We start from the raw sequence: 18,809 nt of genomic DNA, 5'->3' as shown, positions 1-18,809 counted from the left end.
GGGGGTGGCGGGGGCCCGCAGCTGGCCCAGGTGGGCCCGTGCAGGGCCCTCCGCCCGCCGCCGAAGAGGATGTCTTTAAAACACCTAGCACTGGCATAGAAATAAGTCTACTGGTATGGTCTCTCTTTCCCAATTCATTTTATTTATTTATTTTTAGTATTTTTTCATTGTGGTAGAATATGTAGTTCTATAGCATTAAGTATTATTAACATTCTGATGCAGTATCATCACCATCTCTCTAGAACTTTCTCATCTTTCCAAAGCGAAACTCTGTACCTATTGAACAGTAACTCCCCATTCCTCTCTCTCCATTCTGGACAATCAACATTCAGCTTTCTGTCTCTGAGTTTGACTACTTTAGGAACATATATATGAAAAGTAATACAATGTCCGTCCATCTGTGACTGGCTTATTTCACACATCATAATGTCTGCAAGGTTTATCCAGGTTGTTGCAGGTATAAAAATTCCCATGCTTCATAAGGCTGAGTAATATTCCATTGTATGAATACACCATGTTTTATTAATCCACTCATCTGTCAATGGACGGTTGGGTTGCTTCCACCTTTTGGTGATTGTGAATAATGCTGCTATGAAAATGAGTATATAGGAGCCAGCAGATGGTGTAATGGTTATGTCACTGAACTCCCACATAGTCGACCGCAGTTGGAGTCCTAGACCCAGCTTAAAACTCACACCAGTCATGCATGTGTGCATGCCCAAAATCCTGAGAGGAGAATAGAGGGGAAGGGATTGTAGTATGGCCATCCTCCGTAGGGGGTGATTTCTCACTTTCTGTCTCTCTGTCTCTCCACCAAGCGTACTCACCCTATAGTAAAAATCTCTCTTAAAAATTTTTTTAAAAAAGAAAATGAGTATATTAATGTCTGTGGGAGTCTCTGCTTTTACAAATTTTGTATTGGTACCTGGTAGAATTGTTAGATAATATAGTAATTCTGTTTAATTTTTTGAAATTATTATACCATATTCCACAGAGATTATACCACTTTTAATTCTCACCAACATCTTTATTTTATTTTTAAAAATGCTATTTGCAAAGGGATCTCAATCTATGAACACTTTTTCTACTAGTTCAGTGTCTGCGAATTTAATCAGTATTTTTCCAACTCTCTTCTATGGCTGGTTTATAAAGAACAAAGGGTTCCACAACTAAAAGAATATTTACAAAACACTATCTACTGTTTTCCTGTCCTAAAGGTTTAAAATTCACATTAATTTGAAGGCTCTGAAACTAAAGTAACACAAATTAATTTTAAAAAGAATTTTTACATTTAATTTAATTATTTAATTTATTTTTCAGTTTTGGTATAGGACGTGTGCACTCACCAGAATAAATGAGAGAGAGAGAGACAGAGAAAATGAGAAAGCAAGGTGCCAGGTCCGGACTCGAACTGCCTTTGTCCATGTGGGAGTCCAGCGCTTCAACCACCACCCCACCTGCTGGCCCCACACAAATTAATTTTTTTTAAAAATAGCAGGTGATATGTTGGTTACAGAGCTGGACTCCCACATGATTGACCACAGTTCAAGTTCTGAACTCCGTGGCTTGACGATCATGCCAGGCATGCGTATATACATGCCCAAAACACAGAGAGGAAAGTGGAGAAGAAGGGATTACCATGTGGCATCCTCCCCACCCCCTGAGGGAGGCTGATTTCTCATGTTCCCTATCTCTGTCTGTCTCTGTCAAGTGCATGCACCCTATGTCAAAAACCTTTTTTAAAAAAAGTGCTTAAAAAACTGAAAGCCTGTTAACTTGTAATTCCTGTAATAAATGAATAAGGATGGAAGATCATTTACAATTAACCTACAGGATAGACTTGTTCAAGAATAATATTTCCAGAACTTTGATATTCCAACCCCAAAGAAGCACAGTAGAAAAACTATTAATTTATTTTAACACATTTTCTACATAAATATGCTTCATTCGATTCAATGCCTTAAAGCATACAGTATGAGAAGCAACTGCTAATGGATACAAAAATTTTTCAGAACTTTTAAAAGATTCTAAATTTGGATTATGGTATACATTGAGTTGTATACTTGAATGTACTCTACAGTGTGCAAATTATATATTTTTTGTAAAACTGTTAAAAATTATTACAATGACTACATTGTTTATAATTATAAAAGAATAAAAATGTCTCAAATGTTCAATAATAGGAGACTAGTTAGATGGAATACATCCATACAATGGATAGTCTACAGCCACTAAAAAAGAAGAAGAGAGTTCTGTACATCCGATGCAGAAGACACATTACTGATGGAAGCTAAGTGGAAAAGTAGGATGCAGAATTCTGTGTGCAGGACACAGTTAGGGAAGGACTTCACGGGCAATAGGAATCATCCATTCAGAGCAGGAAACTGCGTATGGAAGACTGGGAGGGAGGATAAGAGTTCTACATTTCATTGTATATCCTTTTGAATTTCATGAACTGTATATTTATTAGCAATATAAAAATATGTTTTTATTTTTTAGGGAGATTTTTGCTATAGGGCACATGCATTCACCAGAGAAACAGAAAGAGAGAAATCACCCTCTGGGAGGACAGTCATGCTGCAATCCCTCCTCCTCCTTTCCCCTCTTGGGATTTTGGGCACACACGCACATGTGCCCATCATGATTTTAAGCCTCCAGGTCTGGGACTCGAACCGCAGTCAGCCATGTGGGAATCCAGCAACTTAATCATTATCCCATCTGCTGGTCCCATAAAAAAATGTTTTTAAATATCTTTAAATACCCTAGACTGCAAAATTAAAACAACTCATTCCTTCATTTGTACATAGACCCCAGGAAAAGCTATGTAAGCCCCCCTTCCCCTTCTGTTGTAATATTTTCTTTTTTTTTAGAGAGAGAGAGTTTTTTGCTATAGGGTGTGTGTGCTCGCCAGAAGGACATAGACAGAGAGACAGAAAGTGAGAAATCATCCCCCAGGGGGGATGGCCATGCCACAGTCCCTTCTCCTCCATTCTCCTCTTGGGATCTTGGGCACGCACGCACACGCGGCCGGCATGAGTTTAAGCCACCGGGTCCGGAACTAGAACTGCGGCTGACTACATGGGAGTCCCATGACGTAGCCATTATGCCATCTGCTGGTCCCTGTTGTAATATTTTCATATTTCCTAATTTTTCACTATTTTTTTCTCACAAAATTCACACCACCCTCCAAAAACACTTCCTTTTTCCCCAGCCTATGTTTTTGTGCTTAGCATTGTTGTAGGTGGGTAGAAATATCAATGACTAAAACAAAGATTCCTGCCCTCTTAGAGATTATATTCTGTCAGTTGGAAATTACAATATAGAGTAAAGATAGGAATATCTAGTGAGTTAGCATTGTAAGTATAGTGGAGAATAGAAAATAGTAGAAGGTAGAAGGAGACAGATCACGGCTTTTTTAAAGGTCAGAGGGTGGCTGACTCTGTGGCCCGGGGGTTAAGACGGCTGGATCCCACATGGCTGAGTGCATAGTTGGACTCTCAGACCTGGTGGCTTAAGAAACACACTGGGCACATGTGCATGCCCAAAATTCCAAAAGATGGCAGAGATGGAGAAGAAGGGATTACAGAAAGTGACCATTCCCCACAGGGAGTATTTTCTCCTTTCCCTCTGTCTCTGTCTCTCTCTGGCAAGAGTATACATCTTCTAGCAAAAATAAATACATAAATAAATGCCAGAGAGAGAGTGAGCCTTATGGGAAGGCCCACATGGGAAGGTTCTGAATTTGTGTCCACAGATCTTCCTGAATGTGCTGAACACGTGCTGCCCATGATTTGGGGCTGGCTAAGACTGGGAGTGGACGACACTGCTGGACCCATTGGGGATACCGCTCTCTCTGTCTCTCTTCCTCTCTTTCCCCCTCTCTTTTTCTCATTTATGAAAGAGAAATGGATAAACTTTGGGATGGGAGAAGGGTTTTAGATATCAGGAGCAACATGAGAACATACGATAGCCCCGAGGCCAAGCACATCCAGTGTCTAGAGGAACACCCAGGAGCACAATGTGACTGGTGCTGAGAAGGTGCGAGTAGAAGATGGAGTCAGGGAAGTAACGGAGCCTTTTGGTCTTGTGTGAAATGGGGAACCATTACAGGATGATGCCCTTGTGCTTTCCATTATAACCCACACTTACCTTCCTGCATGAACTGAGTCCATGAACAATTTAAGACTTGACTGATGACTCACCACCGCGCCATCAGCACGCACCCACACCACAGAGCATGGTTCTTCAGTTCAGACTGCAAGTGGGTAGTCATTCTGAGTGCCTTTCTGAAGGTTCCAATCGGCGATGCTCACAGCATTTATACTGCTGTATAGACGTATCCTAGCCCACTTATCAATGACAAGCAAGATTTTTGTTCAATAAATAAAGCTGCTTTCATTGTTTTAATTTATTTCTTCTTTAAGTATCTTTTGGTCTGGATAGTGGTATTAAATACCTTTTTTGAAAAGCACTCTTTAAAATTTTTATTTAATGATTTCTTCCATAAGAGAAAGTGACAAAGAGACAAGAACCCCCAACAGAGTCTTCATGCTGTGCTCCAACCATAGTATCAGACAGGCCAGGTGATGTGCACACCTCCGTGCACCCAGGATGTGCAGGGACGTCCTAGACACAAAGCCGGCACCTTTTCCATGCGGGTCCAGTGGCATTACCGCTGAGCCACATTTTTTTTTATTAAGTTGTATTTGTTTTTACGTTTAATCACTGTATGTATTTACAGCATACAAAATGAATTTTCCCAGCATAAGTATATTGTGTATTAGTCCAGTCAAAGATAATACTGTACTCATTATTATCAACAGATAATTTTCCATTTGTGTGGCCATTAAATGTTTTGCTCTTTTCCCCTGACCTCTCCTTCCCACCCCCATTGCCCAGTCTCCTCCCACACTGGCTCTGGTATTCACAGCTGCTCTCCATGACTGCATATCTTCCAGTCGTTCCGTGTCTGCCATAGAGTGCAGACATTCAGTATGTATTTAAAATCTCTGCTTCCCTTTTTACCATGAACAAGACCTTTGCCATAATTTTCCTAGACAGTTCCTGTGACCATTGGCACAGTTGTGTTTTCACAGCTCCATCACCGTGTCTGAGAAACCCTCTTAGAGCCAACGCCGAGCCTCAGCCTGCAGTCTTCATTTCTGTGTCTGGTGAGAAGACTTTATGAGAACCTCCTAAGAGCATGTTCTCTTGCATCCCTTTTACAAGGCAGAGGACTGGCGATTTAATCAGTGCATCTAATTTTAACTGAGACAAGGAGTGCACAGAGAGGCTTTTCTGGAAGGGGTGATGTCTATAAGACCCGCTGGGCTTGTCAGAGAGTTGCTTAAGCCCAGTTAAGCAGTAGGATCAGTAACTCTGAGTTTGCACTATGTGACAAGTCTAACAGGGCATGGCGGAGATGTGCTCCTTTGTTTTATTTTTCTTTTTCTGGCTACTAACACTGAAATTTGGTCAAGTATCCAAAGCCTGTATTTGGATAAATTCCTTTGATTTTCATTAATAAGACTTCTAGGAATCAAACTTACTTTAAAATCACATGTGCATATTGTGTTTTTCTCAGTTTGTCATTCCTATGCTGTGGCAAATTTCTGGGTCTTATTCCAAACTGTTGTAATTTCCCATGGGTAACATATGCCTGATTAATTTTCTAATGTGGTTATTAAAAAGCAAAATAAACAAACACAACTTCATCTGATTGCTTTTCCCACGTTCTATGATTATTTCCTTTGGGAAAGGATTTGCCAGGTGGAGTACTATACAGGTTTCTTGTTAGAGCACAGATTCGCCCATCCAAAAGCTACTCATTTACGAGACTCAAGATCACCTGTACATGTCCTTCCATTCAAGAACCTGCTCATCCTAAGAACCATTTAGCCTAGGAAGATGGGTCACCACCGACCTCACTCTCCCCACCCCTAGCTTACATGCCGGGACGTCATGCTACTAAATGATCCATCCCCAACTGAAGGGTTTGTGAAGGGAAAACCCAAGTCTTATTAAATCAGAGAAGAGACCTACGGCCTGAACACTCAGAGCACATGGCATCAGGCACGGTTTAATTTCACCCAGCTCTTTTTTTTTGAGAGAGATTTTTTGCTATAGGATGTGTGCATTCACCAGCCAGCCAGAGAGAGACAGAGAGATAGAAAGTGAGACATCAGCCCCCCAGAGGGGATGGCCACGCTGCAATCCCTTCTCCTCCATTCTCCTCTTGGGATCTTAGGCATGCACGCATACGTGCCCGGCGTGAGTTTAAGCCACTGGGTCCTGGACTCAAACCGTGGTTGACTATGTGGGAGTCCAGCAACATAGCCATGATGCCAACTGCTGGTCCCATCGCCCAGTTCTTTAATTGTGCCCCAGTGCTAAAAACTCAATGGGACACCAATAGCATTACATTCTGTAGATTTTAAAGTTTGAGACCCCCCTCAGGACATGCACAGTACTCCAGTTAACACTGATTGACATTACACATGATTATCAAGTGAACAAAATGGTTTTCCTGAAAATGCTTCTTTCTTTCTTCTGCTTTAAAAAGTTCATAAATTCTGGGGACCAGCAGTTGGCATGGTGGCTAAGGTGCTGGACACTCACGCATGGCTGACCATGGCTCGAATCCTGGACCTGTTGGCTTGCCTTCTCACTTTCTCTCTCTCTATCTTTCTCTCATCAAATTATAATAAATGTGGGACCAGCATTTGGCATAATGGCTATGTCGCTGGACTCCCATGTAGTAGACCATGGTTTGAGTCCTGGACCTGGTGGCTTAAACTCACACTGGGCGCGTATGTATGTGTGCCCAAGATTCTGAGTGAAGAATGGAGGAGAAGGATTGCGGTGTGGCCATTCCCCCAGGGGGTGATTTCTCATTTTCTGTCTCTCTGTCTCTCTCTATCTTTCTGGAGAGCACACATGCCCTATAGCAAAAACCTCTCCAAAAAGAAAAAAAATTAAAATAAATGAATGAATAAATAAATAAATCTTTTTTTAAAAAATGGCATAAATTCTAAGAAAATGATCACAGATTCATGAGAAGATGAGATGGAATTTCAGCAGTACACTAGGAACAACTTAAATGTCTATAATGGGAGATTGTATACATCAAAGATAGTAGAGACAGGAGCAAATTTTTATAAAGAATTATTTTATTTAGCTTTATTTATTATTATTATTGTAATCTTTCCAGAGAGAGAGAGAAAGGGAAGTGAGAAAGTAAGCCTCCAGATCCAGAACACAAACCATGGTCGGCCACATGGGAGCCCAGTGCCCTTAACCAACCATGCCAACTGCCAGCCCAAAAACAAATTTTTTTTTTTTTTGGAGAGATTTTCACTGTAGGGCGCGTGCGCTCGCCAGGCAGACAGAGAGAGACATAGAGACAGAAAGCGAGAAATCACCCCTCAGGGGGGATGGTCACGCCGCAATCCCTTCTCCTCCATTCTCCTCTCGGGATCTTGGGCACGCATGCACACGCGCCCAGCGTGAGTTTTAAGCCACCAGGTCCAGGACACGAACCGCGGTCGACTACGTGGGAGTCCAGCAACATAGCCATTACGCTAACTGCTGGTTCCCAAGCAAATATTTTTTAATGTTATGACTAAGTGTTGACAGGTGAAGTGTTCATGATATAGAGTTAAGTTAAAATGGTAAAGAATTGTAGGAATGATTTGATATCACTTTTGTTCGTGACATAAAGACTGGAAAGATATATGTATTAAAATGTGAACAGTAATTATTTCTGGGTGGAGAAAATGATGTTGCCATTTACCTTACTCATCTGCACCTCTAATTTTCTATTTGTATAATATATGTTGCTTCCACAAAAAGAAAAATGTCATTTTTCAAAGTCTATCATGATTTCCACAGAACAAATGAGACACAGTGATTTATTTTGGAAATTTTTTAATCAGTCCTTCATCTACACCAACCTCTGTGTAGGGCACTGAAAACTCTGTATCAATAATGTGTTACTAGTTTCTAATGACAGGATTTTACAGATATGCAAACACTGGAGTGCACTGTTGCAAATGCCCACTCTTATGTAAAAATGGTGTCAACCCTGTCAACTCCCTGACCCTGAGACTATGCACTGATGCCCATATATTTCTCTTACAGAGCCAAAGATGTTTGTCTTGCTCTATGTGACAAGTTTTGCAATTTATGCAAGTGGACAACCTCGGGGTAATCAGTTCAAAGGAGAGAACTACTCCCCGAAATATATCTGTAGTATCCCTGGCTTACCTGGACCTCCAGGACCCCCTGGAGCAAATGGCTCCCCTGGGCCCCATGGTCGCATCGGCCTTCCAGGAAGAGATGGCAGAGATGGCAGAAAAGGAGAGAAAGGTGAAAAGGGAACAGCAGGTAATAAGCGGTGATGTTTTATAAAACACCCCTTGTCCCCACCTTCACACTGCTCCCCTTTCTCTTTTTCTCTAATGGGTACTGCTCCTTAAAGCCTTTCTCCACTTCACCTTCATCCATCCTAACAAGTTTTGAGCCGTTACTGTGCTTCAGATGCTGCCCTAATCCTTAATCCTTTACCTTAACCCTTCCTTCATCACAATGACGACTCTTTCAAGCGGATAGTACCACATTTTATAGATGAGAATATTGAACCATAATGTGATTGAACGAATTACTGAAAATGGATGGAGAAGAACTTGCACTGCTAGGGACTGCCAGAGCTGGACTCAAACTCTGACGCCAGGAACCACCGGCTACCCCAGCTAGCAGGCAAGGCTGGAATGCACAAGGGCATGACTGGACAGACAGACAGATGGGCAGGAGGGGAGAGGGCCAGACCTAGAGGAGAACTGGGAGCCAGATGCGCAGATGCCATCCCACTAATACCCTGAGCAGAGATGCGTAAGGGCTTCTAGATTTTCTCTCTCCCAGATGAAATGACAAGAGCACTGCCTACCCTCCCTTTCCTAGTTCACCATTGTCCCACTTTTCCTATGGCAGCTAAAAAGTAGATCTCTTGTAACTCTATACAGAAACACAGTTACCCCCTAGTCTCTCAGCAATTTTCACTTTTTTCTCCCTACAAGTAAAGTTGGCCCAGGAAACTTGCCAAGGTCTGCAGTCTTTCAGAGTAAACTGAACTGAAATCCTAGAGAGGCTCCTTCAACTCTAAAAGAGGAAAGTGTTTGGAATCAATCTTTAAAACAAGTTTCTGAGTGTAAAAGTTGGGACAAAAGATAGGAAGGGGAAAAAAAATCAATGGATCTAAGAAATATGTCTCTATCTAATCATCGCACCTGATCTACTGGACTTCTGTGAAACATTGTCATAATATATTCAGATTAGTGGGTAATAATTTATTCTGAATTTGCCATGTAAATATATTTAGCAAATCAATAGCCACCCAGCATATGAACATTGTTTGATGTTAGATAAAGAACCTTTGGATTAAATGTTCAACATAAGACAAAAGTACTTTTAATGTAATTTTCTAAAGCTTCTGTAAGGTAACACCTGTGAATATAAATATTGGAGTCATGATCATGAATTTCTTTGAAATACTGTAACATCAGTTTATGTAGGCACTCCTTACTTAACACCCGAGTTCCATTCTTAAGATTAGGTGGGTAAGTCAGCTGGTCAGAAAGCGAGGAGCTTCAGTGTGTATCTCGTGTGCCATGGTGTCACGGAGCATGTATTTTGAATAGGTGTCACCCGCTACCACACTAGAGTAATGTCATTTATCCATACCAAGAAGCATGCATTAGATATATGCCTGAAAGTGACAAGACACCCTGCAGCACAATAACATACATCTGGAATAATTGTTTTTATTTACTCTGAATACTACTATGGGTACATAATAAAGTACAAATTTATAAGCAAAATATATGGCCCTGCATGATTGTGAGCACTTCATGTAGAGAACACTAACCGACTGTGGGAGAAGACGAAGACTGAAAAGGGGCGTCCCGAGACTCACAGAGACTGCACGAGGGGATTCCCCAGCTGGAGAACTGGAGGACCGGCTGTAAGTTGTTAACAGGCAGGTCGCTAAGTGAGGAGTGGCTGTGGGGTCTTACTGGCCCTTTTCGTTCTCTGTGTCTGGAAGCAGTAATTTAGTGGCTGCACAAGCCAGCGTTGTAGTCGCAATGACAGGTTTAGACCTTGGCACCTTTGTTTACTAAATTAGTGTCCTTGGGCAAATCGCCTCTCAGAGTCTCTGTGTTAGTAACGGTGACTGCGAATTTTAAGGACAATGATGCATGCAAAACACTCCACAGAATGACTGTTGTGTAGTAAGCTCTCGGTAAATGTTAGCTGTTACTGCCTCTTACATTTTGATCTGCAAATACGGGTCATGGCTAAATACATACTACCCAAGGCCATATAATAAACTATAAATGAGTAATTTGTTTTATGAGGTAGTTTTAATGTTTTTTAAAAATATATATGATTATGCATTCAGATGAAATTTCAGAATTGCTACAATTTTAACCAGCTATTTCCCTTGTTTATCGATTCATTCGTTCAACATGCACGTGTGCATTATTTATCCAACAAGTTTTTGTGCATCTATTAATATTCAATATTATCCAAGACTAGCGTTTCTCAGCTTTTGTTCTGATAGCATTTAGGGTTGAATAATTATTTACTATAGGGTAGCTGCCCTATGCATTACAGGATGTTTAACGACATCCTGCAAGATGGCAACAACTCCCTCCCCAACTATGACAACCAAAAATTCTTCAGACCTTGCCACCTGTCCCTTGGGTAAGAATATGGTAATATAGGCAGTGTGAAATTGCACCTGACTGAGAACACTATTCTAGACACTGGGAACACAAACATGACTAAGACATTGTCCTTGCCTTGATAAGCAGACATTTGTGTAGAGAAGGCCAATATGTCACCATATAATTACAATATGTCATAATGATAATAATGGTGATAGTAATAATAATAACCATTTATTAAGCACTTACTCTATGCCAGGAACTTTCATTTAGCATCTAAAGCCCACCATAACCTTATTGGCAATAATTATAATTAGCAATAATAATAATGTTACAAATATTACAAGTGATTCAAAAATAAAATAACCTTCCAAGCTGACATTATTTTAAACACAATATACACATGTGTACACATAGGATTTATAACAACCAATAAAGGAAAGGTTAAAAATTCCTATATGATCAGGACCAGCAGACAGCGTAATGGCTATGTCACTGGACTCCCATGTAGTCGACTGTGGTTCAAGTCCAGGACCTGGTGGCTTAAACTCACACCAGGCACATGTGCATGCGTGCTCAAGATCCCAAGAGGAGAATGGATGAGAAGGGATTGTGGCATGGCCATCCCCCCTGGGGGTGATTTCTCACTTTCTGTCTGTCTCTGTCTTTCTGGTGAGCACACGCATCCTATAGCAAAAAACTCCTCAAAAAAAATTTGTTGTATATTGCTGTATGATCAATAGGGAGAAGCATACTTCACTGAACAAACTACAGGAACAGAGTCCTTTGGCTTTGGGGATATGTTTTTAATGTGGCACAGCTGGGCAAAGTGTAACTGGGAGCTTCTGTTCTCTCTGTCCTTTCATGCCACCACAAATGTCTTCTCACTCATTTGCCCTTGACGAATATCCCCACCATATCCACCCCAAGCAAATCAGGGAGAATCAAGCATATTTTTGTTCAACTTCCCTACCCTAAATGGGAAATATAGAGCTTATTATATTGAATTATAAATTTTCTTCAAGAATATCTGTATCCCACACTGGACTATAGCAATTATTATTGTAACATATTATTAACATTTAATTTTATATGAAAGTGTATCCATACAAATATCTTCAAATAACACTAGAACTACCTCATTCCAGATTATTATATGGATTTTGGTATTCATGAACTTAGCTATGACCCATATTAGCATATCACAAGGTAATAAGCAATAATAGCTAACTTGAGGGTAGGGAAGGTGTCACTCATGTTGCTCAGTTTGGTAGCACAGTGACTTGGCATGAGTGAATGGTGATCATATTAAATAATAAGTAGATCTGTGCATGCATAGATCCATGGATGGACAGATGAATGGGAGAAATAAATGTCACTGAAGATTAAATCTAAGTAGACCAATTTTATCAAGAAATAAGAAAAAATCCTTAGACTAACCTTTATTCCATAATTATCCTCTACACAAGCACAAGTTGACTGACTAGGGAGAGGGAGAATGATTTTCGCCTTATTTCTACTTTTAATGTGTAGGTCTTTAGCACATAAGCAAATTCTTTATGCAAAGAGTAAGGAACATCGTAAATTGTTACAGCTGATCCATGATCAGGTATCACCCCGCAGTTCAGTGTATTATTACCTGTACTACTGAAAATCCAAACGTTGAGTTGCGAAGACTTTTTCTTGGATAGGTCGTGAAAGTGCATCTCAGTATTTATGGTTTGGTCTTAAAGAATTTAAGAGAGAAGGAGATGGCACTCTAGCTAAATGTCTTTGTTTTATGGACTAGGAGACTAAAGCCAGGGCACTCGAGCCCCTTCAAATTCACCTAACAACCAATGGCTGCACTAGGCAGTGACCCCAGATCTGCCAAGCTGTCGTTTAGTGCTCTGTGCTCACCGAGTTTGGAGCGGACTTTCAATGTCCTTGTATCACAACTAGGACATTTATTAAGACCCAGACAAGAAGTGACTTGTCCAAAATCACAGAGGCTGGAGGATGTGAGCATGCGATGAAACCTTAATGTCAGAATTATTAGTGAAATCGAAGTGGTTTTTATGATTGCAAGGATAATTTATTAAGGATAAAGACAGACAAAGTTAAGCTCCTATTGAAGGTAAAATGGCAATGCAGAAGATGCAGCCTTTGATTGCAAAGTGAATTGAAGAGCAAAATAGTGTTCATATTCCAGTTCTAGCAACGGGGCCAGAGGGATGCAAACATTGAGGATGAGGTCATTAGGATTTTACTTCAAGGAATAAATATCAGAGAGTGTGCTGGCTGAGAACAGTAGTTTCAACCTAATAACAAAAGGCAAAAATGGAGAGGTGAGACACTTGTGCGACACAGATAAGGTTTATGATCTGTTGGCGAGGATGTGTAATAGTCTCAACTAGGGCTGGACTGCGGTGTACGTGATGCTGCGTAGTCTCTTCACAGTCTAAATGATGTATAGCGATTTAGTGTACAAATAATAATAATAAAAGTTGTCTACCACTAAGGGACAGTACTGTGTTCAATAAATGCTGATTCTGACTCACCAAGTAAGGATCGCTTTCATTATTAACATCATCTAAGCATTATTAATTGTTGAACGATCACTTTCCAGAATTATTAAAACAAGATATTTGGTATCTTAAGGTTAGAGCTTTAATTCTCCTCAAATTTACTCTTAACACTTCATCGCTAACTTTACCAAACAACTGAGAAATGATCAAATTATCAAACTCACACATTGATGTGTGTATGATATTCAAATAAATTATATCAAAGCACTATTATGATTTTAAAATGCTTAGCTTAAGAAAGTTATCAAGAACAAATACATACTTAAAAGTGAAACTACACAATACGTCAACAATATGTTTTCCCTAACTATAAAAGTGTGTTACAGGTTACCAATAATTTGAATACTTTTTGAGAAAATATTATCTTATAAGTAATATTTATGAAATTGATTTGTTCATAAAATTGAATGACATCTTTTATAGTATTAAGTCCGTGGCATTACATATTGTTTAAAATTAAATGAATTTTGTTTATTAATTTTAACCACAATCACCATTTTATAGAAACTTAGAGTTAGTTTGCAGCTACAAAAAAAACTGGACACAGAAAATATTCTTGTGATTTTTATGGTGCTTTTTAATATGGTGATTTTTAATTTGTTGAAATCCTTTCACAGCTTTTGTCTTTTCTGTATATAAAGAGGCCCAGAGAAATTAAGGGATTTGCCTAAAATGATACAACCATTTAGTGGCAGAACCAAATAGAATCTAGGATTCTTGACTCCAGACCCGCAGGTAAGAGGCATTTTGATCATTAAGCTAAGAAGGCTTGGATTCTAGTCCTCGCCTGTGACCGAAGCAAGTTTCTTCACTTCTCTGGGACTCAGCTTTGTTCTTTAAAAAGGGCTGCTGCATAGTGGTTATTTGTTGTGTCTTGGATATTGCAGTATATTGAGCCCTTGCTCTGTACCAGGCACCTCGCCACTGCCCAGGTATGCTCTGGCTCCAGAGTCAGATAGGCATGAGTTCTTATCACAGGCCCATCACTCACTACTTCTGTTTCCTTGAGCAAAATAATTTCTCTGCCGCTCCGTTTCCTCATCTGCAATGGAAGTAGCAATAATTCCTGGTTCATAAAGTTGTTATGAGACTTAAATAAGATAATGCATGCAAATAAAGCACCTGACACTGTCCCTGATATATAATAAATAATAAATATAAGTGAATGTTATTTTGATTAAATCTTTTATCCTAACAGAAGCAGAATGGAGCATGAGACTGAAAGCCTTTAAGCATTTGTCGGGTTCTGTTTGTCCCTGTGAATCCACCTTGGGGAATAACAGTATCGTACACACAGAACTCTTCCCGTAGTTAATAATACCTGGTTGTGAATAATTCAGTGGCAGATGACCCATCATTGGATGAGAGTTCATGATCTTAACCCTTAGGGATTTAAATTATTTCTCACATACTCAAGGGATTTGACTTGAAATTCTGGTGAAAATTGTCTATTTCCATTTGTAATATATCATTTTTTCTATAGATTTATCTTTAGTAGTACACCATGGAAGGTTGACTAAAAAGACAAAGTTAGGGTTTGCTGGGTCTTGCAGAAATGCTGTTTGTGACTGTTTTTAGAGAAACTATTAATTAAACTATAAACTCTTTTGAAGGTTTGAAAGGTAAAACTGGACCACTGGGTCTCATTGGTGAGAAAGGGGACCAAGGAGAAACTGGGAAGAAAGGACCCACGGGGCCAGAGGGAGAGAAAGGAGAAGTGGGTCCAGTAGGACCTCCTGGACCTAAGGGAGACCGAGGAGAGCCAGGGGACCCAGGGCTGCCTGGAGTTTGCAGATGTGGAAGCATCGTGCTCAAATCTGCCTTTTCTGTTGGCATCACAACCAGCTACCCAGAAGAAAGACTCCCTATTATATTTAACAAGGTTCTCTTCAACGAGGGCGAGCACTACAACCCCGCGACGGGGAAGTTCATCTGTGCTTTCCCAGGGATCTACTACTTTTCTTATGATATCACGTTGGCTAATAAGCATCTGGCAATCGGGCTGGTGCACAATGGGCAGTACCGGATAAGGACCTTTGATGCCAACACAGGGAACCATGATGTGGCTTCCGGGTCCACAGTAATCTACCTTCAGCCAGAAGATGAAGTGTGGCTGGAGATCTTCTTCACTGACCAGAACGGCCTCTTCTCAGACCCAGGCTGGGCAGACAGCTTGTTCTCTGGATTCCTCCTATACGTTGACACGGACTACCTAGATTCCATATCAGAAGACGATGAACTGTGATCGGACTGCTGACCAGAGTGTTCCCAGATCCCTGGGGCAGACACATTGTTTTAATCTGGGGTCCTGGCAGGCAGAACAAACAGGAATGGAACCCTAGGGCATTCCCACTCGAATTCCAGAATATTTGCAGATAGTTCTACCAGAACCTATCAAAACAAATGACCAGAAGACAAATCGCCAAACAACTGAGACCACACCAAAATGTAAAAAAACAATAATACCAGATAAAAATCCTCTTGAAAGAATGAAAGACAGCATTAATGATTTTTCTGTTAAGTGCCCTGAGCCATAAAACCAGCTGGAAGTGATATTCCCTCATTAAATCTTCATAAAATAGTATTCTTATCTATTATTTAGGAGAATTATAACGTCTTAGATCAAATCTTTGACAATTCTCTAAAGGCTATATAGTAAGTAAAAAAAAAAAGTTGTTTGCAAGCAAGCTAAAGAAAAGTGATTATTTTATTGTGCTATTCATTTCATGTTTATATATACATATATTCACTCAACAACTATTTTTACCCCTTCTCCTGCACTTTTCCCTCATGTCAGAATTTGGTGTACACATCCACATGTGCCCAGACACATCTCTGAATGCTGGCACTCAGACCACAGTCAGCCACATGGGATCTAGCTTCCCTTAACCACTAGGTACTGGACAACAGCTCTTCAATGAGCCTGTATAAATCAGACACCTTGGTGCTCATCTTTAATATGGAGGTAAAACAAAATCCCTACCTCGCACACCCAGTGTTATAATTCTGTGTGATGAGTACCATGGTAACAGACCAGTTCAGTGCTGCTGGCACACAGGACCTGCTATTACTGGGGCTGGGAGCCGAAAAACATTTTTACACATGGAAAATCACTAAGCATGCCAAGGTGTTTATGTATGAGTGTGGTGGATACAAAGAAAACAAAGAATTTTGCATCTTCCCTCCTCCCTATCTCACCTTCAATACCTCGTTGCTATTTTCAATCAGGAGGGGGTGAAAAACTTAGAGATAAAGGAGGCTTAAGATGGGCAGTGAAAATAAAGATGGAAGTGAAAACATTCTTCCAAATCTTTTGTCTCAATAGCTTTTCTCACAAAGAAGCTATTTCACATTATGGTAAGACATCATTTCTCATGGATTTCCGAGATATTTGAATAAAGCAAAGCACATGACTACTGCTTTATGAATAAGACAATAGGAGGAGTGAACAAGAGAGACCAAATGTCTATGTGAATAGGTGTGTCTCTTCCAAGTCTTAAACCTCTTAGTTCCACTCTCTAATTTGTGTCTGCCTCTTTTTCCCCAATGGACTGCAATTGCTCAGTTAATCTCACCCATAATTATATCTCATTTCCTCCTTCTTTGGCTCATTTAATAGTATCCCTTACTCTCCCTTTTTTGTTATCTTTTAGTCCTCCTTCTATGTATTTCGTTTTTTAGAGAGAGATTTTTACCATTGGGTGTGTGTACTTACCAGAGAGACAGAAATCCAGAAACCACCCCACAGGGGGTATAGCCATGCCACAATCTCTTCTCCATTTGCCTCTTGGGATTTTAGGCATGCATGCACATGCACCCAGCATGAGTTTTAAGCCGCTGGGTCCAGGACTTGAACTGCGGTCAACTACATGGGCGTTCAGTAGACGTGACCATTATGCCATCTGCTAGTTCCCTACTTCTGTGTATTTCTATCTTCACTCATTCATTTAACAAATATTTGACTATCTCCTCTGCTTGAATCACCTTACTGGATTCTGTGTGTACTTACCAGAGAGACAGAAATCCAGAAACCACCCCACAGGGGGTATAGCCATGCCACAATCTCTTCTCCATTTGCCTCTTGGGATTTTAGGCATGCATGCACATGCACCCAGCATGAGTTTTAAGCCGCTGGGTCCAGGACTTGAACTGCGGTCAACTACATGGGCGTTCAGTAGACGTGACCATTATGCCATCTGCTAGTTCCCTACTTCTGTGTATTTCTATCTTCACTCATTCATTTAACAAATATTTGACTATCTCCTCTGCTTGAATCACCTTACTGGATTCCGTGAAGACAAAGCAACACCTAAATGAATATGGCATAGCCCCTGACATCACATTTCTTAGGATACAAGAAAGAAACACACACACACACACACACACACACACACACACACACACACACACAAATTACCTATAATTCTGAAAATGAACATGTTAAAATGTGCAAAGTGCTAAACTGAGTAGAAAGACTAAATGCCAAGAAACAGAAGGAAATATTTACTTCCAGTTAGGGAATGAGGGAGGAGAGACAGGGAAATATTTACTTACAGTTAGGGAATAAGAGAGGAGAGATAGGGAAATATTTTCTGTCCATTGGTCCCTAAGAGATGCATAGGACTTGGTGTGCTCAAGTCATGGAAAGGGTATTTGAGACAAAGAGAATGATGAGGATAAAGTTCAGAAATGAGAACAGAGACCCAGAAGTGGAATCAGTGGACCATGTTACATATGTAAGAGCCTTGAATGTCAGCCTAAAGATGGGGAACTTTATTCATGGAAAGTGTAGAGCCCCTATGTGTTACAGAGTTGGGGTCATTCATTATCAGTTGAAATTTACAAAGAAAAAGCAGTTGTACGGACCAGCAGTTGGCGTAATGGCTATGTCACCAGATTCCCATGTAGTCAACCACGGTTAGAGTCCGAGACCCTGTGGCTTAAACCCATACTGGGCATGCGTGCCCAAGAGAATGGAGGAGAAGGGATTGCAGTGTGGCCATCCTCCCGGGTGGTGATTTCTCGCTTTCTGCCTCTCTGTCTCTCTCTCTCTTTCTGGTGAGTGCACACACCCTGTAGCAAAAACTTCTCAAAAAAAAAAATAGAAGAAAGAAAAAGCAGTTGAGTAAGGCCCATGTTTGACTCCTTGTCTTTGAGACCTATTTTGCTCCCATTGTCTTCTGTCATCCATATTTTGTACACCTGTTGCTCTCCTTCTGAGACAGGGACCAAGAGGCCCTTAGGGGGATTAGCCAAAGAAGAGAGAGTGAAGATGGTTTGAGATATTCACCTGCCTCTAGGTAATGGCAGAAGCTAGAATTCCAGACTAAAACATATAAAAACAGCCAATAGAAGTAGCTAACATGAAGGGAACCAGCAGTTAGCGTAATGGCTATGTCGCTGGATTCCCACGTAGTTGACGTCCCGGGCCCGGTGGCTTAGAACTCATGCCGGGCGCGTGTGCATGCGTGTCCAAGATCCCAAGAGGAGAATGGAGGAGAAGGGATTGCGGCGTGAC

General features: G+C 40.6%; 1 protein-coding gene across 4 annotated transcripts in view; it reads left to right on the top strand.

Annotated features, from left to right (window-relative positions):
* The window catches only part of C1QTNF7 (C1q and TNF related 7), a 134,478-nt gene extending 118,606 nt beyond the window's left edge, over window positions 1-15,872 (top strand). For all 4 annotated transcript variants that reach the window (XM_006144895.2, XM_006144897.2, XM_006144898.2 and 1 more), the window contains 2 exons: window positions 8,140-8,385; window positions 14,905-15,872. In XM_006144895.2, the coding sequence (XP_006144957.1) occupies window positions 8,140-8,385; window positions 14,905-15,536 (878 nt within the window). In that variant the 3' untranslated portion in view covers window positions 15,537-15,872. The remainder of the gene's footprint in view (window positions 1-8,139; window positions 8,386-14,904) is intronic.
* Window positions 15,873-18,809: the final 2,937 nt, after the last annotated feature.

This window comes from Tupaia chinensis, unplaced genomic scaffold, assembly GCF_000334495.1.
Source record: "Tupaia chinensis unplaced genomic scaffold, TupChi_1.0 Scaffold000138_1, whole genome shotgun sequence".
Taxonomy (NCBI): domain Eukaryota; kingdom Metazoa; phylum Chordata; class Mammalia; order Scandentia; family Tupaiidae; genus Tupaia; species Tupaia belangeri.
Note: the sequence above shows the minus strand (reverse complement) of the source record. Positions and strands in the feature narration are given on the sequence as shown.